This window comes from Geotrypetes seraphini, chromosome 3 (genome assembly GCF_902459505.1).
Source record: "Geotrypetes seraphini chromosome 3, aGeoSer1.1, whole genome shotgun sequence".
Taxonomy (NCBI): Eukaryota; Metazoa; Chordata; class Amphibia; order Gymnophiona; family Dermophiidae; genus Geotrypetes; species Geotrypetes seraphini.
The window spans coordinates 238,494,199-238,520,820 of record NC_047086.1 but is presented as its reverse complement, the minus strand read 5'-3'; the positions used below and the strand labels follow the sequence as shown (position 1 = coordinate 238,520,820).

The 26,622-nt window shown below is 39.4% G+C and overlaps 1 protein-coding gene across 3 annotated transcripts in view; it reads left to right on the top strand.

The window, feature by feature from the left end:
* Positions 1 to 26,622, top strand: part of CNKSR3 (CNKSR family member 3) — a 595,138-nt gene that overhangs the window by 336,510 nt on the left and 232,006 nt on the right. For 2 of the 3 annotated variants that reach the window (XM_033936403.1, XM_033936402.1), the window contains exon 1: positions 15,505 to 15,564. In XM_033936403.1, coding sequence (XP_033792294.1) covers positions 15,520 to 15,564 — 45 coding nt within the window. In that variant the 5' untranslated portion in view covers positions 15,505 to 15,519. Of the gene's footprint in view, positions 1 to 1,551; positions 1,579 to 15,504; positions 15,565 to 26,622 lie in introns of those variants that run through there. The other variant, XM_033936404.1, reaches the window with a different exon arrangement.

The following is a 26,622-nucleotide window of genomic DNA, read 5'->3' as shown; positions in this document are numbered from 1 at the left end:
TCCCCGGGTTGGCTTCTTAGCTGGCTTATACTAACTGGGGACCACGCACTCCTCCGTCGGGCGGGAAGGCACTCGCGCACGCGCGGTGCGGCCAACTAGAACTTTCTAGTAAAAAGGTCCGTACCGTGGGCTCCGTCGGTGACGTCACCCATGCGTAAAGAATATCTGCCTGCTGTCCCTGGATAACACCTGTTACGGTAAGTAACTGTGCTTTCTGAGCACTTCACATTTTATTTAGAATATTATTTACGGTGTATTGTTTATAAGAGCTGTGATTATTGAAAATATTTATTAAAGAATTAACAATTTTGCATGAGGTAAAACTCTTTATAGTTTATAAATCTTTCCTTTTGACTAAGTATTAATAATAATATTGTCATTTATAGCTAAAGAGACATATGAGCAAGAAACTTTTATTTTACTTTTGTGATTACGATAAACATACCGAGGGCCTCAAAATAGTACCTGGGGGGCCACATGTGGTCCCCGGGCCGCGAGTTTGAGACCACTGCTCTAAGCAGAGCAGTTCTCCAACTGCATTGTTGCTTCAATATTATGTTTTCAATTTCTAGGGATAGGCAGGTTGCATGGAATTCTTCAGAGCTTGCCTGTCCCTCGCTATTGAAAATGTTATAGTGAAACAGCACACTCCACTGGATGGTGGAAGCGTGGACTGGAAGGTGGAAAGGGGAGGGGTCTCCCATTGAACTTCAAGGGAACAGTGCCAAGCATTTGGAGTTGTTTCCCCTATTTCATATCCTCTCTCAGTTTTCTTAGCTCAGCCACTGCAGAGATGATCCTCAGAGAGGCGGTAGTGACAGGGAGGTGAAACTGTGTTATTCCTACGGTCCTGGAAGTAAGCAACAGTGTAAAATCTGTAAGCAGTACTCACAAAACGTATGAGCAATCCCTCATGCACTCATCTTAGAGGGAACATAGACATAGTCTTCCTGCCGCGATTAAAAACAGGTACCGGGGGGAGGGGAGTATTCGCTCCACAAGACACACCCTTATTTCTACCCACTTTATTGGGAGGAAAAAGTGTGTCTTATGGAGCGAAAAATACAGAACTCTTTTTTTTTTTTATAGCACAGTTACATTTTAGAAAGTGGAAAGAAATTGGGAAGAAAGGTCTACAAGAACAATGGACCACCTATCATCTATCCCACTATTGCTGCATTATAAAAAGGAAAGCTCTCTCTGTAAAAAAAAGTCTCTGCCAGTACAATGTCCCTGCATGCCTGTAAGCCAAACAATTAGGCCCAAATTCTCAAAACTGTGCTGAACATTAGGCACAAAGGCCTTGATTCTGCAAAGTGCGTCCCGATTGTAGGCAGCTGTAGGCGTCCTATAGCTGTCTAATCATCCAATAGGGAGGCACGTTTTCTACAAAAATGCTCCCTAGGCAGGTCGCCTATATTGAAGGTGCCTCCGGGAGCCTAGGGAGGCCCGCAAGCCCGCCTAAGCTCGACTAAGGCTAGGCAGCAGCCTTAGGCGAACCTAGGCAACCCTATGCAGCCCTAGCAGAGCAGGAGACGCTTACAATGTAAGCTAGCAAAATGCTGGCCTACATGGTAAGTAGACATGGCCACTATACATAATCGCTGCAAGGGATCTCCCTGCCGCGATTAGTATAGCGTCTGCCAGTCTCTCCAATCCTCCTGACATTCATGACAGGAGGGTGCCCAACCCCTCCTGCCGGAGCCCTCCCAAAGACATGCCCCAACCGCCATCCCCGGACCCACCAATGGCCTCCCCGAAGATCGCCGGCAGGAGGGTGCCCAACCCCTCCTGCCGGACCCTCCAACGGCCCCCCCAAAGATCACCGGCAGGAGGGTGCCCAACCCTTCCTGTTGGACTACCCCCCAATGAAACCCCCACCATGGAACCCCCCCTCAGGTTTACCTGCAAGTTGGCCGGATGGGTCTTTACACCGGCCGGCCAGCAGGCCCGCCTCTGTCCAAATGAGGCGGGCCAGCCCCTCCCCTGCCCAACCCACAGGATCCTAGGGCCTGATTGGCCCTGCTATAAGAGGGGCCTTAGGTGGTTGGGCCAATCAGGCCCTAGGATCTTGTGGGTTGGGCAGGGGAGGGGAGGGGTGGGCCCGCCTCATTTGGACAGAAGCGGGCTTGTTGGCTGGACAGTGCGAAGTCCCGTCTGGCCAACTTGCAAGTAAGCCCGAGGGGGGGTTCTGGTGTGGGGGTTTCATTGGGAGGGTCCAGCAGGAGGGGTTGGTCACCCTCCTGCCAGCAATCTTCGGGGGGCCATTGGGGAGGTCCAGCAGGAGGGGTTCGGCACCCTGCTCATGGCAATCTTCAGGGGGCCATTGGAGGGTCCAGCAGGAGGGGTTGGGCACCCTCCTGCCAGCGATCTTTGGGGAGGCCATTAGGGGGGTCCAGGGAGGGTGGTTGGGCATGTCATTGGGGGGTCCGGCAGGAGGGGTTGGGTACTCTCCTGCCTACGATCTTCGGGGAGGCGGGTTCTATTGGCAAGAGGGGTTGGGCACCCTCCTGCCGGTGATCTACGGGGGCTGTTGGGGAGTACGGAGAGGGCGGTTGGGGCATGTTGTTGGTGGGGTCCGGCATGAGGGGTTGGATACCCTCCTGCCGGCGATCTTCAGAGGACGGGTTCTGTCAGCAGGAGGGGTTGGGCACCCTCCTGCCTCTAACGTCGGGAGGGAGTTGGGGAGATTGTCGGCTGTAGCCGCGGCCACTATACTAATCGCTGCAGGGAGATCCCTTGTCTCGATTAAGTATAGCAGCAGCATTTAAACAAACCCAATTCTGTAACCGGCATCTGCAGCATGGACGTCGGTTACAGAATCGGATTTACTTTTGGGAGGGTTTTGTTCTGATTCTGTATAGGACGCCCGGAACGGGCGTCCTAAACAGAATCCAGGCCAAAGTGCTTATGGAACCAATCACTAAATGTTTCTCTTGTTACCCATGCTCTCGTTAGCATAATAGTACACAGTTACATGACAAACACCTTTGGCTTTTTCAAATCACTGCCAATTTTAATTTGTGTGTGCCTGCAGCATTGGTACATGCAAGAACAGTTACCCTGTCCTTTGTGACCTTCAAATCAGATGGTGCTCATTCATCAGCTGTTGTCTGTTTTTCTAGGAATATAGCGCCAGTAGAGAGCTGTTTCATCAGCATTGTAAATTTGCTCAGGACCAAGGTTTCCATCAGATATCCTCTTAGCAAATTCATCAATGTAACTTTCAGCTGCCTCGTAATCAGCAGGAGCTTTTTCATCACAGAATTTGAAATAATTAATAGCATGGTGCTTCTTAAATTTCTGCAGTCAACTTTCTGAATATTCACGTTCACTGTCAATGTTCACTTCTTGATGGTATTTTTTGGCTTGCTTCATTACTATGAAACCAGTCAATGACCTGTGTTCATGCCTTCTTTGCCGAACCCACTCAATCAGCATATAATCTAAAATCTTTATTTTTTGTCCTATGTGATGTTTTTCTGTTTTTCATTAATTTCTGGTCATCACACTCACTGTAAAACTTCAACAACTTATCTTTCTGTTTCTTTAAGTCATATATGGTTGTTGTTCCCACGCCATATTCTTCAGTCAGCTATTGTACAGACACCATGATCAAGTTTCTTCAATGCCTCAACTTTCTGTGTTATTGATAAACGCTTCCTTTTATGTTTCTCACTGCTGTGAGTAGAATTTGCATCATTGTTTGCCATTTTCCAACCCTTCAAACTTTTCTGTTTCTCACTCCCACCCTGGAATCTGCAGCTCTTCACTTTCCAGCTCTCTGACCTGAATTGTATAGAGATCGGGAGAACCACATGGACCTGCATTGGTTTCAACGTGTGTCACGTCAGGGAAATTAACTCCTTCTGGTTTATGTCAAATTTTGGTTTTCAGAGCTTTTCTGTTTTTGGAATTTTGAATAAAGGATCTTGTACTAAGTGTTATTATTTACATAGGAAATATTTGAATCAAGGATCTTATACTTAGGGCCTCTTCTATCAAACTGCGCTAGCAGTTTGTAGCACAGTAAGGAGCGCTGAATGGCTCCCGCTGCTCCCGACGCTCATAGAGTTTCTATGAGCATCAGGTGCAGCACGGGCCATTCAATGCAGCTCCCCACACTAGAAACTGCTATCGCAGGGGGTAAGTGTTATTATTTACGTATTTCCTAAGTGTTATTATTTACATAGGAAATATTTGAATCAAGAATGGGAGGACAAGGGGTCGTTGTGTTAACTGGGAGATATAATCCTATTGGAAATTTGACCCTCCTGGCCATTTTTTTTTTTTTTTTAGTGAAAGTGATAAAATTGCAATATTGAAAAGTTACTTTAACAAAAAAAGATTTTCTTTATTGTGGAGGGAAAATACCAATTTTTCCAGAGCCACCCAAGCTAGGCAGAAACAATTTTTGTAATTTAAATCTAGGGTAGAAGCTCTTGGTGCAACATTTTTTCTTAAATTTCCTTCTAAATGTTTGATTAATTTTCCTGATGAAGAAATATGTTTTTGTTTGCGCTGAATCAGTTGGAACAACTGTTAATAGAGAAGGAAGTAAAATAACGTCATTTAAGAAGGAATTAAAATATTGAGATTGTCTAGTAAAATTAGTCAGGACTATCCTTGTTGGATTTTGTTAATTTTGATTTCTTTATTGATTATTTCCTTTTTTGAATTCTCTGTGATGTGGACTAGATTGTTTTCCTAATACTAAGGCCCCTTTTTATCAAGCTGCATTAGGGATTTTTATTGCCGGCCACAATGGTAAAATCTCCGACACTCATAGGAATTCAATGAGCCTCAGAGCTTTTACTGCTGCAGCCGGCAATAAAATACCTAACACAATTTGATACAAGGGGACCAAATTTGTATAAATACGTTTACTCCCCCCAACCCACCCTTTTACTAAGCCGTAGTAAAGGTTTCTACCATGGCCCCGAGTGCTAAATGCTCCAACACTGCCCCAAAGCCCATAGAATTCCTAGGAGCATCAGAGCAGTATCGGAGCATTTAGCGCTCTTAATAAAAGAGGGTCTTTATTTCAAAATAAAAAATTACAGGTAAAACACGCCTACATTCTGCACCCTAACCACACCTACTTTCTGGTAGGCACCTTGAACTAAGCAATTCCAGTCCTTGAGAGCCAGAGCCAGGTCAGGTTCTCGGGATATCCACAATAAATATGCATGAGACAGATTTGTATCTCAAGGAGGCAGTGCATGCAAATCCATCTCATACATATTCATTGTGGATATCCTGAAAACCTGACCTGGCTCTAGCTCTCGAAGACTAGAATTGCCTACCCCTGAACTAAGCAATTACCTGAAAGTGGTAGGCACCTACCAAGATAGGTGCCTACCATCCAATTACATGCAAATAATGTCAATTACAAGTTAATTGCCAATTATCTGCACTTATTAAGCTTTTATATAATTAAGTTAGGCTCCTAGATTGGCTAAGTGCACTGATCCAGGTTTTGCCTGGATCCATTTTACACTGGCATTGGCTATACTGCAGAAATGACTTGAGAAATAAATAAATAAATAGAGTTCTGTTCAAGCTTTGCGACTCTCGTACATACATCCTGCAGCCTGTCCCAGCCTTATGTTTCAGTGTTTTGCAACCTCTGTTTATTTAACTCTGGGGAATGTAGTAGGATGCAGGGAAGTTTATTGTAAAGTAGTCTGTCCAGCTTTAATAACATTAGAAACAGTCAGGGGCCTACCTCCTAAACCATGCTAGGCAGCTAAAACACCCAAGTGGTTCGCAAAGCACTTGGGAGTATGATATGAATATAAAGATAGATGAATCACAATGGAAACAGGTTTGGTTACCAAGGCACTTCTTTCAGCAATTATAATGCAAGCCATCTTTTTTCTTAATGCATAAAGCATTAAGGACACCATTGAAAATATTTAAAATAGATAAAGCCCGAGCTGATATCTGTCCCGTCTGGACTTTTGCCGTTGGGATTATTTAAAATATGTTGAGGCAACGGAGCTGCTTCAGGAAATTGGACTTCTGCCAGACTTATTTGATTTTGTTTTTCCATTTTTTTCTTCCAGTTTATGAATTATTTTAAATTTTATTCCATTGTTTTTACCCCTAGTCCTTTTATTTTATTAACTGAATTATATTGTTTAACGGTTCCTCCCTTCTATTCCTTTTTACATATTACTTTAATTCATTTAGATATCATTTACATAGACGGTGCTCCTATCTATGAAATATTCTACATACTTCTTGCCTCTCCACTTCTTCCTGCCCTTCACAGTGCTCCCTACCTCTTCTAACCCCTTCCTCTGTAATGTCGTCTAGAGCTTGTATAGGTATGTGCGATGCACAAATGGAAGAAATAAAAATAAATAAATAAAATAATTCACAGAAGTCTTGTTGGACTTGTAAGACTGCGATTGAAACTTTGGAACATATGATTTATACTTGCCCTTATCTGAAGTCCTATTGGGGAAAAAAATATGAAAAACCATATCTGAACTTCTCATATCAGAACCTTTATCCTATCAAATAGTTATATTAGAAGATATGGGTTTGGAAATTTGGAAACAGTTGTTGAAAAATTTCATATTGATTACTATTAAATCAATATTATCTAACTGGAAAGATTTTCAAAATTAGATTATAACAATTGGTGGAATACGCTGTGCTTATATGCTAAGTATGAAAACAAATTTTGTTTGGCAACCAAAGTAAAGTGAAATCTATGTAAATATGGGATCTTTTAAATAAATATGGTTAATGTAATCAAACTTTTTGAGTTATAATTTTACCATAAATTGGATATTTGATATGGTATGGCTTTCTCCTTGATTTACACTATGTCAACATTGTGCCTGTAAATACAATATGGTGATAATTGCAAAATCTAAGATATCTAATCTATTTTTTTAAACTTTTTTTAAAAAACTTTAAAAAACGTTAAAAACTTTAAAATATATATTTTTAAAAAACTTTATATTGTATATCTTGTTTGGGTTGGAGTTTTTTTTAATAATATGTTAAAAATGTCAAAAATATTTACATGAGCATTCAGAAGATATCTCCGTGCATGCACACTCGTGAATATTGCACTCTAAAATCAACCAGCACAGTAAAAATTCTGAGTTAGCTACTTAGCACAGGTAGAGATAAAAGGGTGAAGGGGTAGCAGTCAAACCTCTTCCAATTTCCTCCACCTCCATCAAGCCCCTCTGAATCAAACAGCCTCAAGCACTCTCTTCTTCTGAAGTACCCCCAAACCCTCTGATTAAGCACCCCCTATACTAGCCCCAACAAAGAGGTATTCTAAAGATCCCTCAAAAACAGTAGTACTCCAAATATACCCCAACTCCCCCCCAGGGGTTTCCTTGGTAGACTAGTGAGCTGGGACAGAAGCGGATCCCCTCTGCTTCTACCCCATCTAGCTCCAGGGTTCAAAGTGGTTTTCAATAGCTCCTTATATGGCAGGTTGACCCCTAGTGCTACAACTGAAACGAATGCTAGAACAAGCCTTGACAAATCTTCTTTCAATCTAGCAGCCAGCCCAAATACTTAAGAGCCAACAGCTGAGACCTTTCACGCCCCCATCCCCACACTCCATTGTTCCAATCAAGGCTTGAGCAAGGAATGGAGGGATATCTCCCCAAAATCAGAAGCCAGCTCCTCCACCAAGCATGCTGTTGGCAGTATGCTAGCACCCCTAATTGCTGTGCCAATGGTGATTTATCACTTTGGTTCAATTATCAGCTATGGCATAATGTCTGTGCTAATTTCTCCCTCTCTCTCTCTCTCATTACCCTACCTATACTGCTGAACCTAAATGGCCTCTCTTTTTCCTTCCTCATTCTATTTTTCTCTTATCCCTTTGTCCATTCTTTCTCCTCCTCATCTCCCTACCCTCCTATCTCAATCTTCTTGTTTCAAGTCCATTCCCTTCATCCCATCTATCTTTTTCAGTAATCTACAGCAGATAGGATACAGGATGAGTAGGGCTTACTTTCCTTTCTTCTGTCATCTGGCTTCTGTGATTGTTTTTTTTTTTTTTGTTTTCCTTTTTTTCTTAGTTTATATCCTTTTCCTTAGTTACCCTCCTTTTTTATGCTGCTAATTTTTCATTTCTCCTCTTAATCTTTCCCTTTTCTGTTCCTTCCCAAACTTTTTTCTCTTCCTCTTTCTAATTTTTCTCTACTTCCTTCCTTTTTTTGAAAAATGTTTATATTTATGCCAGATTTTCAATTCACAATTCCAGGAAAATATTTCTTGTTAACAGAAGTCAGTGAGGTGTCACAGTCCCAAAACAAGCAGATAAGTTACGAGGGGCAGCTGAAAAATTCTCAGCTCAGCCAAGAAAAGAATGATGTGAAGCCATGAAACTTACAAGTTATTCCATATTTTTCTTGACACTTTTTGTTTACAATTCTGGCTGGGCTTTTTTGTTTGTTTGTTTATTTTTGTTTACAATGTATGGTAAAAATACATGAGCTAGGAACATTGTAAATGAGCTATGATCTGGAGCTATGGAAAAGAACATAAGAATAGCCTTATTAGGTCAGACCAATGGTCCATCAAGTCCAGTAGCCTGTTCTCACGGTGACCAATACAGGTCACTAGCACCTGGCCAAAACCCAAAGAGTAGCAACATTCCATGCTACTGATCCAGGGCAAGCAGTGGCTTCCCCCATGTCTTAACAACAGACTATGGACTTTTCCTCCAGGAATTTGTCCAAACTTTTCTTAAAACCAGATATACTATCCGCTTTTACTACAACCACTAGCAACGCATTCTAGAGCTTAACTATTCTCTTAGTGAAAAAATATTTCCTCCTATTGGTTTTTAAAATATTTTCCTGCAGTTTCATCGAGTGTCCCCTAGTCTTTGTAATTTTTGGTGGAGTGAAAAATCGATCCACTTGTACCCGTTCTATTCCACTCAGGAATATCTCCCCTCAGCCTTCTCTTGTCCAAGCTGAAGAACTCTAACTTTTTAGTCTTTCCTCATACGAGAGGAGTTTCATCCCTTTATCATCGTGGTCACTCCTCTTTGAATCTTTTCTAGAAATGAGGAGACCAGAACTGAATGCACTATTCCAGGTAAGGTTGCACCATGGAGTGATATAGAGATATTATAATATCTTTTAAAATAATTCCTAGCATCTTGCTTGCTTTTATGGCCACCGCCACACATTGGGCAGAAGGTTTCATCGTATTGTCAACAATGGCACCCAGATCCCTTTCTTGGGCGCTAACCTCCAAGGTGGACCCTAGCATCTGGTAACTGTGATTTGGGTTATTTTTCCCAATATGCATCACTTTGCATTTGTCCACATTAAATTTCATCTGCCACTTGGATGCCCAGTCTTCCAATTTCCTAAGGTCTGCCTGCAATATTTCACAATCCACATGCGCTGTAAAACTTTGAACAGTTTAGTGTCATCTGCAAATTTAATCACCTTACTCGTCGTTCCAATTTCCAGATCGTTTATACATAAGATGACTAGGAAATGCACATCCCACTCACTGGAGTGCAAAGAGGTTGTTGAACCCTAATAATTGCTGCATGGGACAACTCAAGTCAGCTGTTTCTGTTGATGGATTCCCATTAGTGGGTGTCCTGCTAATGGTGTCAGAGAGTTTGTCAGCTTTGCTGGGTCCAAGATGGTCCCATATGGATTTGTAACCATCTTGTGTATCATTACATAGTTTTAATCAAATTTTCAAAATAAAACTACAGCCAAACTGCTAACCACTCATATATTATGTTTTGTTGTCTATACTATCCCTATTAAATTTCTGTACTGTTGTCTATGTCTCTTTTGCCCAGGTTGGTACCTCTACCCTATAAATGCATGGGGAAGGGGGTTGAGGCTATGGCCTGAGTGAGAGGTTGGCAGGTGGACTAGGGTGTCACCGCTACCACCTTAAAGGCCTACAAACTGAAGTGTCAATCAAGAGTGAAAGAAAATCACACCCAGTGTACTCAAGGTGCAATCAGCAACAATTGCTTCCTCTCTATGCCTTGATGCCTGTCTCCTCTACGAGGACTGTGAGACTAACTTGGGAGCAAGAGACTGGGGTCCTTCCACAGCAGATGGCATGACAAAACTCCTTGCCACATTTTGCTTCTCTTCTGTAGCCTCTTTTCCTCTTAAGCAATCTGACCATTGTAAAGAGTTTGTGTAAGGACTTCCTGTTTGAAATGTAGTCAGGAGGTTGCAGAACTGGAGTGTAACTGCTTGCTGGAATTTCTGGGTATGTAATTTCTTCCCCTTTCAACCTTAATTATGTTCTTTTTTTTTTTTTGCTTCTGTCAGGCAGATTATAGGGGTTTGATTTTTCTCTCTGGTGCATTAAGAATTAGGAGACTGCCAGCAGGCTCACACAATGGAGGAAGTAACTCCCACTAAGGTAGGTTTAGAAGCTTTTTCCAATAGCTGTTAGAAAGAGACACCTAGTGCTTCCTATTTCTGAGAGCAAAATAAGGAGTTTCTTAAGGGGGTGGGCAGCTTTTAAGCACAGAAATTGTGTCTTTAGAAGCTCCTCTAAAGTCCTGTCCCTGGGAGACACAAAGGTGGCCACAGGTACAGAATTTTAGAGATGCATATATTGCTTAATGCAAATTGTCTCCAAAGAGACGAAACCTTTAACATCTTGTAGATTTGCTGAGAGATAATTGAATACAAAGCAGAAAAGGAACAAAGGATACTTGGTCCCGTGGTTTGCAAACAAGACGCAGCATGGGCCACTAAGGAGCAGCTTTTGCCTCTGATCGTGGCAGCTGGATTTGAGCCCCAGGCACCTTTCCCGAGAACATATTAGCAACAAACTGTGCATTTGTCTATTAGTAGGTACAGCAGTGAGCTGGTTCATTTATATGGCTCCAGTGTGCTGTCTCAAAGAACTTATGTGAGGACAGAGAGACAAAGCAATTTGCTCAAGATCACATGTCAGAGGTGAAAAGAGAATCAGACGCTTTCTTGTCTAGTGGATTATGTTGTCCGCTGTCTGGATGTCATTCTTTCTTTCTTTGAACATACACCTTCCGGTACCCAGATCCTGAGCAGCCACAAATCAGACACTAGCTAGATTGTCTAAAATAATTTCATGACTACCTCTTGGTATCTATTGCTCCCCCTTGGGTATGTCTTTTTGTAACCTAATATGTAGAAGTCATCTTTATTAAAGCTTAGGAAATAAAGTGTTCACAACAAAATAGACATCAGTAGCAATCGTGACAACCAAGACACAAATTTATATTTTATCTCATCCTCTCTATTAACTCCCTCCCCGTTCTCCCTAGCACCTAAACAATCTAACTAAACTCTACCAACCCCCTCCCCATCCCAATTGAATGCATATATAACACTGTGTGAGAAAGACACAAAGTTAAACCCAACATAAAACCCACAAATATCAGCCTAAAAAAAAAACAACAAACAGTCTGAATTGTCCTCAAGAGTGCACTTTTAGAAGAGAGTTCAGAAAAGGGTCCCAAATCTTTAAAAATCAAATTATCCTTTTCTTCTTGTCCTGAAGCATCCTCAGCAATGCATTGTATTCTCCATTGTGTGAGGGTGGGAGGCTCCATATGATTTTTGACAGATATACAAAACCGCAAAAGCGGTTTTTAGTGCCGGCCGGCCTGCCGAATGCTCCGCGCTGCACCCGAATGCTCCCCCCTTTTACAAAACCAAAAAAATGTTTTGTAGCACTGGCTGGTGCGCTGAATGCTCTGCGCTGCTCCTGACGCTCAAAGAGTTCCTATGAACGTCGGGAGCAGTGCAGAGCATTAGCATGCTAGCCTGTGCTAAAAACCGCTTCCGCAGTTTTGTAAAGGGGGGGGGGATGTCTATGTGCGTCGGGAGCAGTGCACCAGCCAGCGCTAAAAACCACTTTTGTAGTCTCTTAAACGGGGAGGATAATAAAATAAGCACTTTATTTCCTGATAGCCACACAACTTATTTTTCAACAACTCTTTGAATCACTCTTCAATAGTTCATCTTGTATATTTCTCAGTATGATGCTTCTATAGGGTTCTGAGGGGATTCCCCATTTGTTTAAATTCAAGTTTCAAGTTTAATGGAGATTTGATTAATCGCTTAATCATAATTCTAAGCGATGTACATAATAATAAAATTGCAAAATATGGGGAACAATACAATGAGTAACAAAAAAAAACCAAAAACCAGGTCTAACAAGACTATTGACATTGAGGATTTTATTCACTGGGGCATTATCTGTTTGTAACCTAATTTGTTTTTGGAAGGCTTGCACAGCATTTACACATATAAATAGCAATGTTTGCAGTTGTTAAACACACTGTGTGTGCAAATAGCCTTTTTTTAAACTAGGGCTGCTATTTACAGATTCAGAATCATAGCATGCAGATTTGGAAGAACATAAGAATAGCCTTACTGGGTCAGACCAATCCAGGTGGCCAATCCAGGTCACTAGTATCTGGCTAAAACCCAAAGAGTAGCAACATTTCATGCTACCGATCCAGGGCAAGTAGTGGCTTCCCCCATGTCTTTCTCAATAACAGACTATGGACTTTTCCTCCAGGAACTTGTCCAAATCTTTCTTCAAACCAGTTACACTACCCGCTCTTACCACATGCTCTGACAACGCGTTCCAGAGCTTAACTGAGGTTTGTTGTGGGCTTATTTTGGGTATTAACACCTTATTTCTAATAAGGTGTTAACTACAGACGCACACAAATAAAAATTTAAAAAAACAAGACACTAGTACTTGCACCTGTTCTGAGATAGATCCATTTGCTAACTACTCATTTTTACCTAGGATTCGCACCAATGATGTGGGACAGCTGTGCTTACCTCTCTGGTGTTTAAAACCTGGTAATATGTTACAAACAATATAAAAACTAAAAAAAAAATTTTAACTCTAAAAATTCAGAGAAAAATTAGTATTTTCACTAGATTCCTTGATTGTCTCTTTCCTGACATTCAGTTTTCTAAATCCTAGCACTTATGTAGAGGGGAATTCTATAAATAGGCAACTATATTTAGGTACTTAGAGGACACCTAATTGCCGCTTGTTCTATAATGGAAAATAGGTGGCTACTTCTACAGTAACATAACCAAGAATTTAAATGCAACCACTTACGCCAACCATTAGTGTATTGTCTAGATTCCAGAGATACACAAAAATACATCATGCATGTAAATCTGTGCCCTCCATCCACTTTGCTCATGTGAGTGCCTGCCTGCAAACTATGCACAGTCTTAAGATATGTGCATAATTACACTGTAGCTAGATTTCTGGCATTTAAGTGTGCATGAGACGACATATGCACATATGCCAGTAGTCTGTTCATTTAAGCATATATTTCCCATCTAAATGTTAGCACTTAATTTACAGAATTGTCACAATATAGAGCAATTGTATAGGTCACTTAGGGTAAGAGGGCGAAAAGGCACCTACTGTATTTTATGGACAAATATACATCTATGCAGCTCTATAAAAAAGGTCACAGAAATGCTGCAGAAATTGCAGCTAAAATGAAGCAAGGCCATTTATGCCTGCATGGGAGCAGGTACAAATAATCACATCTAAAACGCTAAATATCCAGGCAACGCTAGTCAAATATAAAATGCATGCATTTGCTTTTATACTCAGGAGTAATCTAATGAAATACTTCTCTACAGAAAGGGTGGGAAATGTGTGGAATGGCCTCCTGCTGGAGGTGCAGATAAAGAAAACCTGGGACAAGCACAAAGAATCTCTAAGGGAGTGTTAGCAGACCAGATAGGCCATATGGTCTCTATCTCTCTTCAATTTCTCTGTTCTATGCAGTGTGTTTTTTTCTAGCAAAAATGGTGCCTGTATTCAAATAAAAAGAAAAATAGAAGGAATCAAATCTCCACGAGAGTAATCCATAAAGTGGAATAAATAGAAAGGCTGGGATTTACAAAGAAAACTTGAAATCATGACAAGTTCTTCCAATGACAAGTTCTTCCAAGGTCGGTGTGATGCCCCTGGTTAGGTCTTTGGCAAGGCCACTCTTGAAGTATTATGTTCAGTTTTGGAGGCTTTATCTGGAGAAGGATATAAAAAGACTTGAAACAGTCCAAAGGAAGGCGATGAAAATAGTAAGGGGTTTGAGCCAAAAGAAATATGAGAAGAGACTGAAAGACCTAAATATGGAGAGGTGAGATAGGAGTGAGATATGATGCAGATGTTTGGCAGGAGAATGTGGCGCAGTGGTTAGAGTTACAACCTCAGCGCCCTATTAAATCTCAGCATCCTGAAGTTGTGAGTTCAAACCCCTTGCTGCTCTTTGTGACCCTAGGCAAGTTACTTAATCCTCCACTGCCCCAGGTACCTTAGAAAGACTGTGAGCCCACCAATACAGATAAGGAAAATGCTTGAGTACTTGATTTGTAACCCGTTCTGAGCTTCTTTGGGAGGACAGGTTACAAAATTGAATAAATAAATAAATAGTTCAATTTGAAAGTAGATTCAACTACCAATGAGTGATGAGACAGCTGGGCCCTCAAATCCAGGAGCCTTCTGGATGACCCGAACTGAGAAGAATTTCCCAGTTCTTTATCAATGCATCCTTGAGAATAGAGTACAATATTATTATAATCACTTCCTTAGGAAGATACTCATATTTCACCTGTGCCCTAGACTCCTCCTACGTCTCCAACTTAAATGGGATGGCCAAAGCCATCTCCTTGACAAAACCAGTGAAAGAGGGAAAACTCAGGTGATGGATTGAAGGGACTCCATACACCTCCTCCTCTGAAAAGTAATGAGGGTTCTCGTCTGAATCCCATGAGCAGTCCCAATGAGACCCTTCTCCAAACTTAGAATTGACAGAGAGAGCTTTAGCCTTCCTCAGCTCAGTGAATCTACACCCACACCTTCTGACTCTGGGGAAGCTTCCTTCCCCAATGTCAAAGGCAGTACCACAAGAATTGATGCTGACACCGGTACCCCTAGAGACACTCATGCTTTGGATCACACTGCAGGCCTAGCATGAGCCTCAGGAAGGTGTGTGGGCTGAGCCTCAACTGGAGCAAACACCTTTGATCCTTGAGTGGTGTGTAGTATCTGCGACAGCTCCCGAGTATGGCTTGGTGGCACTCAAAGGTGGGTATCGGCAAAGGCTGGGAAGCCAGAACAGGGACAGCCTGAGAAGGAGTCGATGCTGAACCAGAAGTGGGGCCTGACTGCCTGACCCAAAGACCGATGCAAAAACATTTAACTACAACTTGCTAACAAGTGTCAGGGCCAGGTTCTGTGAGATGATATCACCCAGATATGAGAATAGGATGGTCTGCTTGTTTTCGGAAAAATGCACAAATACTGTTCACCCTTGACTCTTCGTATTGTTTTGGAAAGAGCTAAAGCTGTTCTTGCAGTTTGGTTAATTCCCTGCTCCTGTTTACTTGTTTCTTCTCGGATGTGATCTCAATAAATTTCCCTTCCATGAAAGCCTTCCACTCTTTCCACAGAAAACTGGAAGTTGAACTCTTTTTGCATGACGATCTGTCCTATATGGTTCCCTGGCCTCCCCCTCTCACAACAGACATCAGGACCTTGGTGAGTGACACATTGATTCTTCAAACTTTTGAATTGTTCTGGCATTCTATTCTTGCAAAGTCTATTGACATTGCTATAGGGAATTACGGTATGTTAACTGAATGGATTCCAATCAATCATTTTAATCAGTGCTATTGGCCCTTTTCTAATAAGGGAGTCCATTCTGGTGCAGACAAAATGTCTTCCTGCACTGAAAGTGTCCTAGGATTCTTTGATTTTTCTGTATGTCAGTTATATTGAACTTTTTAAAACTGATTCTAAGTCCTTGACTTTCCATCTTGAAAAGCTATAGGTCAATATTCAAAATGATATGTGGGAAGAAAGGCTCCTGCCAATTTAACCACGCTCTGCAGGACTGCTGTCAATGTTCAGTGGCATGTAACTAGGCAAGTAACTAACCATTTAGGAAATGGACCAGAGAGAGGCATTTTCAGGGTGGAGGTGCCAGTAATATTTAATGTTGGTGCCATACGTAGCTAAGCGACCAGACAGAATCACATAAATAGCAGTTCTAACTTTGGTTATTTAGCTATGTGGGTATTGGCATTGGATACCAGCTGGCACCTGCATAGCTTCTGAGTAGTTAGATAGACTCCTCTCCCTCCCATATCCCAAACCAATGAACAAGCCCCCCCCCTCCTGTGACCAGACTCCTCTCTGGGAACAGACCTTCCCCTCCCCGCCTATAAACAGACCCTCTCTCCCCCTCTCTCCCTTTGTCCCTGATGATAACATTGGAGCAAGAGCAATTCCCAGTCAACGCTGCCTCTAGGGACTCCAGGGGCTAAAATGGCTGCCGTGATAGTGATACTATTGCTAGGTCAGCCTTCCATATATGGACTCCCATATTTGGAAGGCTGACCCCATAATGGTAGTAGCACAAGACTATCACTACAGCTTGCAGCAGCCATTTTAGTTACTGGAGCCACTAGGGACAGGAATGAATGGGAATTGCTCCTGTACTGGGTAACCCACTGGACCATTGGGGATATAAGGTAGGCCCCCGGGATGGCTTTGATCTCTTTGGGAGGTGATCACAGGGGTAGGGGGAGTTCCAAAGGGGGACTGGAATTGACATGGGGGCAGGGGGAATAAAAAAATTGACTGATACACATATGTGGGTCCCAGCCAAAATTCAGCCATGACCTGCATAAGTTTGAGTGATTAGCATCAGTATGGTCAGACAGATATTGAATGCCAGTGCCTAGAAATGGTCTGACATTGAATATCTGGGTCTAATTTAGACAGCCATGCTCAGTGTTTAAAAACACACTAACTGCTGCTGGCTGAATATTCATCAGTTGGTTTTCTCACTCCTCATCTGTTTATGGGTTAAAGGGCACAGTCCAGTGTCTGCTTATAATTTAAAATTCCTCCTGCGTCATACTGCAGTTTAACTTATTACTGCCACAGAATGCTATTTTAATCATTTAAGAGCATATAATTTCACAGTGGAAATTTCTCTGTTATCTACACCAGGTGTCCTCAATCCAGTCCTCAAAACTCACTAACCAGTCAGGTTTTTGAGGATATCTTACATGAATATGCATGAGAGAGATTAGTATCCAGAAGCAATAAAAGTATATCTATCTCATGCATATTCATTATGTTAATTTCAGACTTCCTACATGACTTTCTTATCAGTATGAAAGCAGTTTACAATCACAATCGTATGCTGAAAATCTGACTGGCTGAATGTAACATCAGGATTGTTGAGAAATCATAGTCTATTCTAATGGAGACCTGGTGGTGTTGTGTAGAGTGAAGGTTACCTTTTTAAGTTATTACAATGGCCAGCTACCTTTTTTAGTGTTATATGCAGAGTTATATATTTTGCCACACCATCCTTTCTATCAGCAATCATGTTCAAGTTATTGTTTAACAAAAAAAACCACCAAATTTTAAAAATGGTTGTCTATTAATTAAATAAATATACAAAAAAAAACATTAAAAAGTGAAAAAGGACTGAAGATTCAAAACTATAATAATAATTAATAATTTGATTTAAATTTACATTGAAAGTTATATTATGGACAAGCCTCAGATAGAGCTGAGATCTTATTTAATAAATTATTAAATAGATATTAAATAAGGATGAAATAAAATTTGACAGTATTTAAATGTAAGATAGATGAATTATAGGAAGTAATTTAACTAATGGTAATTAATTAATTTGGTAGGGAGGTGGGACCAAGCCGGTGATGTTATAGGAGTTGGAGAAAAGATGTTTTCTTTCTCTTGAAGATATCCCAGAATGGGAGGATGTACTCCTTTATCTGAGGCTTGTCCCTAATAAAACTTTCAATGTAAATTTAAATCAAATTATTAATTAAGTATTATTATAGTTTTGAGTCTTCAGTCCTTTTTTACTTTTTAATTGTCAAGTTATTATTTATTCATGAATTCTCTTTCTTAAATCAAATCTTCGATTAGCCCCAGAGCTTTAAAAATGGTAAATAATCAAGGCACATACAGTACAAACATCAACAAGAGCACACTAATTATATCATATAACCTTTTCAAACCAAACACAAAATTCATCCCTCTGTATCGTTAAGCCAGTGATTCTCAAACTGTGAGTCAGCTCTCCAAACAGAAACATAGACACATGATGGTCAAACATAGAAGGCCAAGCGCCCCATCCAGTCTGCCCATCCATAATGACCATTATTTCTTTCTCTCTCTAAGACACAGGTGTCAAAGTCGGTCCTCGAGGGCCAGAATCCAGTCGGGTTTTCAGGATTTCCCCAATGAATCTGCATGAGATCTATTTGCATGCACTGCTTTCAATGCATATTCATTGGGGAAATCCAGAAAACCCGACTGGATTCCGGCCCTCGAGGAGGGACTTTGACACCCCTGCTCTAAGAGATCCCACGTGCCTATCCCATGGAAACAGGGTTCACTCCCTGATTTCTACTGCTACCATTGTGCAGTAGTGGCAGTTGGCATGTGGTCTCTGAGTTGGTGAATATTTGCAGGTACTACTCTCGCCTCCTGGGTTGACTACTTATTACATTGGAAATCCATACACAGTACTGGGGTCTGTGAGCACATTAACTCACAGGCCATCACTGCTGCTGTTGCTTTCCTGCTTTGATTGAGCGGAGGAAGAAGTGGCTCAGTACGGAAGAGAGACCTGCTTTTGTTTTTTTATCATCATCTGGTGTCCTTTGAATTTTCAGTTATTAAAATGAGGTCGTATTTGATTAAAGTGTGAGAAGCAGAGCATTAAGCCATCTCACAAATGGCAACCATAAATCTCTAAAATTAAAGAAATGCTTGGTATCAATCTTTCCCTGTTCAAGGAGGAAACCTCTCTAGGTAGAGAACATGTCTCTGAAATGTCTCCAAAGGTTTCCTGGAAACCCAGACAGCAGTCTGATATAAATCCAGGGGATGATGATTTCACTATTCTTTAAAAAGAAGGTTACTGCACACCTTAGACTCATCAAAAAACCTCTGGATGACCCCAAAGACTTCTAGAAAAAATGAATCAAAATTGAATGTTTTCATTCGCAATAGGAAACACTATTTTGTCCAAAAAAAACTAACATTGCTTTCCAGAGTACAAGCATCCTGACAAGAATGGTGGTGGACATGTCATGGTATGATGCTACTTTGCTGCATTAGGACCTGGATAGCTTGCCGTTATTGATGGAACCATGAATTCTAATTATCACAAAATTCTAGAGGAGAATGACAGGCCATCAGTATGTGAGCAGAATCTGCAATAAAAGTACATCCTGCAATAAGACAAATGACCCTAAACATTCAACTTAATTTACTGCATGTTTTAATAATAATAATAATAACAGTTTATATACCGCAGGACCGTGAAGTTCTATGCGGTTTACAATGGTTAAAAGATGTTACAAATTAAGTAGAATTAACAAGGTTAGAAGCTAGTTATTAACAGCGCTAGAGATCAGTTATTGTGGAGTAGGATTGTTCAGGTTAGTTGCCTAAATACTTCAGGAACAGATATATTTTTAGGTGTTTCCTAAATTCCCCATAAGTAGTAGGGGTGAGCAATTGTTCCAGATCTTTGCCCCAGAATGCCGCTTGATGTGAGAGAAGATGTTGATGGTGTTTTTTAAATTTGCATCCTTTAACCGGCGGGGAAACAAAATTTGAGTGTGAGCTTCTCTTATGTCTGTTGTTTGAGAAAGAGAAGAGGTCAGTTATATATTTAGGGGCTAAACCGAATAGTGCCTTAAAGCAAAAGCATCTGAACTTAAACTTCACGCGTGCCTCCATCGGTAGCCAATGTAGAAGTCGGTAGGAATTTGTTACATGATTGAACTTCTTCAACCCAAAAATTAGCTTGACTGCCGAAATATGCTCTAATGGACCAAAGCTTCCAGAGAGTAAAAAAACCCTTTCTAACTAAGGAGTCCACCTGGTCTTTCATAGTTAGACTCTGGTCCAATGTTACACCCAATATCTTCATAGTGGGTTGGATGGGATAACTACGTTTACTGATGCACAGTGATGTTTTAGTGTCAAGTGGGTGTGGCGAAGCTACAAAAAATTTTGTTTTTTCTGAATTAAGCTTCAGTTTGAATTCAGTCATCCATTGCTCCATCGTGTTTAGTACTCCTGTTGCCTTAGGAGTGAGGTAGCGAATCGGATAATGATTGTAAAGTTGTCTGCGTAACTAAATAATTTTATCCCCAGCTGGGTTAGTTGTGCACCTAATGACGACATGTAGACATTGAAAAGCAGTGGGGATAATGGTGACCCTTGCGGTACACCAGATGGATTGCTCCAGGTATCAGAGAGATCGTAATTAAAACGTACTTGATATGTACGGGACATAAGGAAACCTCAAAACCAATCTAACACTTCTTCTCTGATACCAATTGCATCTAAGCATTGTAACAGTTTCCCATGGTCCATTAAGTCAAAGGCAGAGCTCATATCAAATTGCATGACCAGGGCATTAAGGCCCTAACTAAACAGGAACCGTAAATTATCCAAGATAGCTGCAATTATTGTCTCAGTGCTGAATAAAGGTCTGAAGTCAGATTGAGTTTCATGTAGAAGGGAGAACTGATCAAGGTATTCCATCAATTGGGCATGTACTAATCCTTCCATGATTTTTACAATAAAAGGGATGGATGCTATTGGTCTGTAGTTGGTTACTAATGCTGATGATTCTTTACAATTCTTTGGAATTGGGGTTATTATGATATGACCGTTATTAGTGAGGAATTTTCCATTTTTTAAGTTATCGGTTAAATAATTCAGCAAAGATAGTTTAAGGTCTAATGGAGCTGCTTTCATAATTTCTGGGGGACATGGGTCCAAAACAGTACGATTTAGAGTACTTGTTATATCATTTGATATAATTATTCCATTCTAAATCTTGAAAGGAACTCCAAGTCATGTCCGCTGGTATTTCAGTTCCTTGCATGTTAGTTATTTGATGTTCGTATATGTCATATGTTGAACAGTTATTTTTTAGGTTTTTAATTTTTGAATCAAAATGCTGTGCTAAATCATTTGCTGAGGGTAGTTTACTATTATGCATGAGTTGAGTGTAGCGTGTGGTGTCAAATAAATTCATAACCAAGTTGAACAGCTCTTTTGTATTGATTCCATTTGAGCTAGTATTAGATGAGTTGATTTTGGCTGAGTAAAAAGCTTTACGTTTTTCTTTTATCAGTTGTTTGTAGATTTTTATGTTGGATCTCCAGTTGTTCCGGTCTGACAAGTTTCCCATTTTTTTTCCAAATTCTTTCCAATCGTCTTACTAATTGTTTCATTTTTAGAAGTTCGGTGTCATTTGTTATATTTATTATATTTGTTATATTTATTTGAGCAGGTTTTGCTATTTCGTTTAGGGGCAATTTTATCTAAAATGGATGTGCTAGTTTTCATCCAGTGGTCCTACAAATCAACCCCTTCCCCTGTCTCCGCTTGTAGTTCATATTGTGACCAATATTCCTCTGGATTGATATGACCCCTTGTGAGATGTTCTCTATTTATCTTTGGATGTGGTTTGGATTTTAAATGAGTCCAAGTTAAGTTGAAATAATAAGTAAAATGATCGGACAAGATATCGTGACACCAGGTACCATCCGATAGAGAGATGGAAGGGTCTAAAATCTCCTTTGTGGCCATAGCTACCACATCTAAATGATGGCCTTTTTCATGTGTTTGTGTAGATAAAGGGAGATTATAAAATATATGTATAAAGAAGGAAGACATAAAGAGGTCCATATTTTACATAAACAAACCAAATAAAGTGTAAAGTTTGATTAATCCTAATGGACCAAAGAAAGTCAAATAAAAAGAGAAAAAAAGAAAGGAGTGTAATCAGTATAGAATAAAGTGAATATCGTGAAGTGTGGTAGAGACAAGAATAAAGAATAAAAAGAGAAAAGAAAATAGAAATATATATATACAATACATACCATGGTAAAAAAAGGAAAAATTGTGTCACAGATGAAATGTCACAAAAAATGTGTCATAAAAAGCTGGAGAAATAGCTATCAAGGGACATAAAGAAAAAAGCAAAAAGCATATAAACATGGAATCATCTTAAACATATATCATGACCAAAAAAGTAATAGATAAGAAAGAATTGAACAAAATAATATATATAATATATAAATTAAAATATATAGATTAGTAATAAGTCAAACAGTCATCATAAATTGTCATATGGATTGAACAAACACAAATAAAAATTGGCTAAACAGACGGCAATAAGCCTAAAATGAACAACAATGGATATTTTTAACACCAACAAAACATATCAAATAATATTTAGCTAAAAAAACAAACAGTAAACCAATTTAGAAATCAGAAATACTCATCATATAAGAGATATTATAGGAGATATAAAGCCACCTCAAAAGCTATTGCATAATAATACTTTAAAACAAATGAATCCATACAGAAATACAGTTTTAAGGCTAGCTGCAAACGGGTTTCAAATCTGCAAACGTAGTTAAAAGTGAATACCACATAATATAAAGTGGGTAAACGCTAGATAGTGGGTAAAAAGTGTAGGCGGCAGCTAAGTATTAAAAGGAAGAGCAAGAAAAAGGAGCATGAATCGCCAAGATATTATAAAAAACTTACCGTTTGGTAGCACGCCGAGATTCGCCAAAATTACATTCAAAGTCCGTCACAGTAAAAATTGCTGTGAAGTTTCAACAGGCTATAAACAAGCTGGAGCCGTAAAGAAAAGTCATAAAAATGTCGTAAAAAATAAAAAAATAAAAAACGTCGGATCGATTATGTGAAAGACTGAAACATACTAATATTGGAAAAAACTAAATATTATAAAGCAGCAATGAAGATCCTTAATATATATAACAAATTTACATGAGAGATATACATGAAAAGAAACTTAGAGTGAAAAACGGAACTAGCTAATCAACATAATTATGGGCGTGTCAGTTTAGTAGTATGTAGAGTTAAAAAAAGAAGAAGAGGGGGAGGGAGGGAGCACCAAACCATCTGAATTGCCTTAAATTGGCTGCATCGATCTGGCAAATGCATTAAAAGATCACAAATATATATAAAAAAATGATAAAAAACATTTATAAAAAATATATATTGGGGAAATATATTATTGGAAAATAAGATTGTTAAAAAATAAGAAGTATGTGTATTTCTACATAATGAGAACTATGGACAGCCTTATAAAACTCCATTATCATAAAATAATTTCACAAAATAAGTATAATAAAAGACCTATGACAATAATTGAAAAATACTGAATCATAAAAACAGATATGTATATAAATTTAATAACTTTCCTAACCTTGTGAACCACACTGAAATCTTATATTGGTAGGCTGTCACACAAATATAATCATAAAGATAAGTATTACAGAGAGAAACCAGGGGTCTCAAGTGCTCCCAGCCAGAAGCCCGATATATATTACAGAGCTAATGGCTAATGTGGTGAACTATCATCGTTCCCGTTTATTTTCTCTGTAAAAATTTTTAGCTATTTTTTGCTTTTTAACTTTTTTTGCTTTTTAACTTTTTTTGTGTTATATATGCTTTTTACTACATTTAGCACGGCTGTGTTACTGATCTATTACTCCTCCACTTTATGCATGAGTAACTATTGAGCAAACTTTAGCAACTTCACTTAACTTTCATATTGACTTGAAAGTTAAGTGAAGTTGCTAAAGTTTGCTCAATAGTTACTCATGCATAAAGTGGAGGAGTAAGAGATCAGCAACACAGCCGTGCTAAATGTAGTAAAAAGCATATATAACACAAAAAAGTTAAAAAGCAAAAAAAGTTAAAAAGCAAAAAATAGCTAAAAATTTTTACAGAGAAAATAAACGGGAACGATGATAGCTCACCACATTAGCCATTAGCTCTGTAATATATATCGGGCTTCTGGCTGGGAGCACTTGAGACCCCTGGTTTCTCTCTGTAATTCTTATCTTTATGATTATATTTGTGTGACAGCCTACCGATATAAATTTAATAACAACAATAAAGTCATTTAGATTAAAGAAAAGGACGATAGTCTATTTCTGCATTGAGACCTGCAGGTATAATTGTATTAAGTTCAAAAATAATCCTTTGTTCTGTGCGTAACAGAACATTATCAATGTCACCACCTCTCCAATTCTTTTTAAAAGTTTTAAAAACCAGAAAACGCAGTTCATCGATGGTATGTGAAAAATCCTTCCAGTGTTGGACTAAAGGTGCTGTTATGATCTCTCTCAAAATACAGCTCCTATGTTCTATAATTCTTGTTTTGATCTTCCTCTTAGTCTTACCCACATATAAGAGATCACATGGACATCTGATAATATAGATGACATGTTGAGTGTTAGTCACTACTGAAATTTAACTTGTATATTTTTCCGGTCAGTGGATGTTTGAAAAAAGTGGCTTGCATAGAATGTTTACAAACTGAGCATGACATTCATGGGTGATGTCCAGTGTGGACATGCTGCGCCATATTCATTACAGGAAGTGCAGAAGGTACAAGTTGATCTCTTAAGTTTGGATTACGTGAAAGTGCGATCAGAGGTGTCTTGCCTTTAAAGCACTGATGTAGTTCCAAAATGTGCCAATGGGATTTGATGATACGTTGAACTTTTCCAGAGAGGTGCGAATGCTTCAAAATGCAGGTAAAATCCGGCACTTTGTGTACTTTATTTCCTGTTTATAATAAGTCTTCCCGATGTTGACGTAGGGATCGTTGGTAGCATTGCAGGACCTCTGTAGTGGGGTAACCTCTTTGGACAAATCTTTGTGCCATAGAAGGTGCTTGTCGTACAAATTCATTTTGTGTTGTACATAATCTTTTGAGTCTCAAAAATTGGCTGTATGGAAGATTCTTTTTGAGTGTGTGCTGATGAAAACTAGAATAGTGTAAATAATTATTCTTATCTGTTGGTTTTTTGTAAATAGAAGTGTGGAATCCATATCGAGTTTTAGAATGCTTTGAGTTTAGGAATGCTTCCTTTCCATAAGATAAAAATATCGTCTATATATCTCTTGTAGAGTCTTACTTCATTCTGATATCCATGTGTAGTAAGAAATTTTTCTTCAAAATTTGCTACATACAAATTAGCTATATCAGGAGCCATGGAGGCTCCCATGGCTGTCCCTTTAATTTGTAAAAATAATTGATCTAAGAAATTAAAGTAGTTCTATGTCAATGCTATAGTTGCAGCTGTAATAATGAATCTATTAGGTATACGTTCAGAATTTTTTCTATTATTCAAAGTTTTTTCAATAATACTTATTGCTTCCATTTGGGGAATGTTAGTATAAAGAGACTCAATATCGAGTGTTACCAAGATAATGTCTTCTAGGTCTCCGTCAAAGTTATCTAGAATGTTGATCATATGAGCTGAGTCTCGAATATAAGAAGGTATGAGGGGTACATATGGTCGGAGGAAAAAATCAACGAAGTCTGAGAGGGGTTCTAAGATGGATCCAATTGCTGAAATAATGGGCCTTCCTGGCGGATCTACCATGGTTTTATGAATTTTTGGAAGTATATATATAGTGGGTATGACAGGGTGTTCATTAATCAGAAATTGTTTCTCCTTTAAAGTAATGTAGCCTGCACTATATGCTATATCGACCAGATTTTTAATTTCATCTATCAATGAAGGTGTAGGGTCGTGGTCAAGAGGAATATAGAAGGTAATGTCTGTGATTTGTCTGTGGACCTCATTAACATATTTCTCTCTGTCCATGACAACTATACCGCCACCTTTGTCTGCAGGTTTGATGACCAAATCAAAATTTTTCTTAAGTTCATAGATTGCTTTAAATTCCAAAGGGTCCATATTTGGATTATGTTTTATAAATCTCTGTTTTTTCTCCATCTTTTCTATGTCTTTTAAAACACACTCATAAAATGTGGTAATAACTGGATCACATGTTCCTGGAGGGATCCATTTTGACTTCTTCTTTAAAATAGATTTATCTATATCTGTATTTATTAATTGGTCCTTATTAAAAAAAATGGTGGATGTGTAATTTTCTTTTAAATTTGTAAAGGTCTATACGTGTTTGGAATGCATCATATTTAGTTGTAGGGACAAAGGACAAACCTTTTTGTAGGACATTAATTTGAGTAGCAGTTAATGGGTGAGAAGATAAATTAATGACTGGTATTTCATTTGTCAATCCTTGTAGTAAGGATTGAGGGGAGCCCTGCCCCTGCGTGCACCCCTGTATCCTCCCCTGTATGGAGCCCTGTATTGATCTATGTACCCCTGAAATCTTCTGTTCCGACCACCTTGATTGTATATGTTGTTCGGATTCTTGTGATTCATTGTATTCCATAGTAGCTCTAAAAAATGATTGCCATTATTCTGTGGCGGTCTTGGTAATGACATGTCTACCTGTGGACTGGAGACTATAGGGATATTAGCGTTGGTGGGACTGGTGACTGTCGATGTGTACTCTTCATCAGAACAGCTTCTAATGCGCTTTCTACCACGGTCTCCACCCTGTGTATGATTGGTGGTATTAAAATGGATTTTATTATCCCTATTGTCTCTGTTGTATCTGGTCCGAGACCTAGAATTACGGGAATTAGATCTA